The 2,500-nt window shown below is 35.8% G+C and overlaps 1 protein-coding gene across 5 annotated transcripts in view; it reads left to right on the top strand.

The window, feature by feature from the left end:
• LOC113805900 (acyl-coenzyme A diphosphatase FITM2) overlaps positions 1–2,500 on the top strand; it is a 15,874-nt gene that overhangs the window by 316 nt on the left and 13,058 nt on the right. For all 5 annotated transcript variants that reach the window (XM_070143548.1, XM_027357004.2, XM_027357073.2 and 2 more), the window contains one exon: positions 1–296. This exon is cut by the window's left edge. Coding sequence is in view for 2 of the 5 variants with exons in the window: in XM_027357004.2 (XP_027212805.2) it covers positions 292–296 (5 nt within the window). In the remaining 3 variants the exon portion in view is untranslated. The remainder of the gene's footprint in view (positions 297–2,500) is intronic.

Raw genomic sequence — 2,500 nt, 5'->3', positions numbered from 1 at the left:
AGAAATAGTATATGAAACACAAGCAAAAAAATCACCAGTACAAAATCAAGGACACAAAGATAACACACATGTACCAAAACAGAAGATTTGTCCTCCCGAACTGACTTGCCAATGACGTCACGAGCGCAAACTAGCTTGCGAGAGAGAACTGCGAGAATCCGCCTTGGGTTCCAGTCTGTCGTCGGCAAGCAGAAGAGTCCGTGACATCGTACGGGAAGGAAGGATTAGCGGCCTCTCTGTGAAGAGTTCTTCGTGTCATCGTCAGGCCGTAGAGGCATTATATTCTCCATCATGAGGTAGTCTATCTGGTGGCCTTTGTGTCCGTGCTAAATAGTTTGTCTGGAATCGGGGAAGAGACATAGAGGTCTTCAGCTCAGGTAGAAGTGTCGAGGTGTTCTGGTCTTTCTTTTAATTGTTTTTTTATGGGCGTTTTAAGAGATTGAGTGAGAGATGTGTGATTTCAGCCGCATTAAGTGCTATGTAAAAGTTCTATTTGTTATTGAATTGAATGTATATTCTAATTGCAGCACCAGGTTAAGTAGTATATACATATTATTTTTTTGTGTGTGGCTTACCTAGCTTTTAATGTAATTTCTAAGTGGCCAGTGACTGACATTCTTTAGTACATGGCAATTGTGATTCCAGATAAAACGCTATAATTCATTGTCCTGTATCTTCGAATGTCTAGGTTAACAGCAAGCTAGAGGTGCCAGAAATGAAAACAATATACCATCGTACTTTCTGAGGTTGGCCAGGAGGTCAGACAAAAGTGTATCTTGATGTCAAAATTATGCATTAGTTAAGACACAAAAGAATGGTAAATGTTTGGATGACAACCACAAGTCGGTGTTTTTTTTGTTTCCAATTATTCTTGGTGTATATGCATGAATCTTGTCATTTTGTATTACAAATGACTAGTTTAGAAAATAATTGAAAGTATCAGTAACTGTTTATAATGTGACTGCAGAGCCTGTAGACTGCAACCCAATCACTGAATTTACCCACTGGGATGAAACCCCATTCAATTGCTGTGGACTTATTCTCTGTACTGCATTTTTTGAGACTTGTCATCTTTATTTCTGACATTATTCTTCTCCTGTTTGGATTATTAAAGATTGTGGAAAGCACCACTCTCAGCCGAAGTCTATCTTTCAGTGCATATGAGGTAAAGACAATGTTTTCTAGGAGATGTTGATATGATGGCAGAGCCCCCCCATCAACCCTCCTCTTGGCAGTGCCCGAAGGGCACACGCAATCACGGCAACTTAGATTGAGGAATATATATTTTTTTTAGATGGAGAATTACCCTTTGTATTTCATGCTGCATGTTTCCCTTATACCATATGGCTATGGAAAACAAAAAATTTCCGAGTCTGCCTCGGACATCTAACATATACATGAAAAATTTCAAGGATTTTGAATGTACACTCCCAATTATAAAGAAGATATTCTTTAATTTTCTGATTGCATTTTCTTCATTTGTATAATTCAAAGAGTTGTGGAGAATATTATAGCATAATAAGTTTCAATCTTATTAGAGTATCCACTTATTGGGTTTTGACAGCTATATATTCTTAGAATAATGATGTCAGGAAATTTGGGTGGGAAGTGTGAGATATCACACTATAGATAGAAAAAGGCAAGTCATTGTCATGACCTCCCTTAGGACTAAGACCAACGGATTATTTTGGTATCATGGCTGTGTTTATTAAATCTTTTATAGAAATTCAGCTAGTGTGTTAGTAGAACCTTGAAGATAAGTTCCATATCAGAGTGATAACTCAAATATAGGGATCTTATAGAGAGGGAAGATAGTGGAGTCACAAGGTCTCACTCAGACATTCCAAAATTATATATTTTCAGATTAGTCCAAAACTTTAAGAACAATCAAGTGAGATTGTATTGTATTATGTAACAAATCTACAATTCTACATATGTTTTTGTCTTCTGATTACAGTAGGCTGTGGCTGGAAATATTTTACTTAAATAAAAAGAATAGCTGAAAAAAGTTGAAAGATATCCCATAATAGGCTATGAGTAATATTCACATAAATGGAAAAAGGGTGATTGCATTTTGCTCAGATATTATAGCTTATGCAAATTGTTTACTAACAATAGTTGACTCAAAATTTCTTTGAAGAAATTATATACTGCTTGAATAGCATGTTGCATATCTATGTTCCAGATAAGGTTAACCCAATATACTATAAATAAAGTGCCTCCTCATTATAATCATTTCTTTTTAAGATTGATGAAAAAGGTCAATATAGATTTTTCAAGCTGTACAGGGCCTGTCAGTAGAGGTAAAGAGCTTTTTCTGCATATGAATGAAATCAGGCTGTTGTACAATGGACTGATAAGAAAACGTGAGATTAAGTGCATAATCTTGACCTTGATTTAGTAAGGTCAAATTAGATAAATGTGGCCTTAAAATGTCATAAATGTTTAGGTGTGTTGTGCTTAGCATCAGGATATCCTACAGAAATGATTGTCATCATAA

This window comes from Penaeus vannamei, chromosome 1 (assembly GCF_042767895.1).
Source record: "Penaeus vannamei isolate JL-2024 chromosome 1, ASM4276789v1, whole genome shotgun sequence".
Classification (NCBI taxonomy): domain Eukaryota; kingdom Metazoa; phylum Arthropoda; class Malacostraca; order Decapoda; family Penaeidae; genus Penaeus; species Penaeus vannamei.
This window is presented reverse-complemented; position numbering and strand designations above follow the sequence as displayed.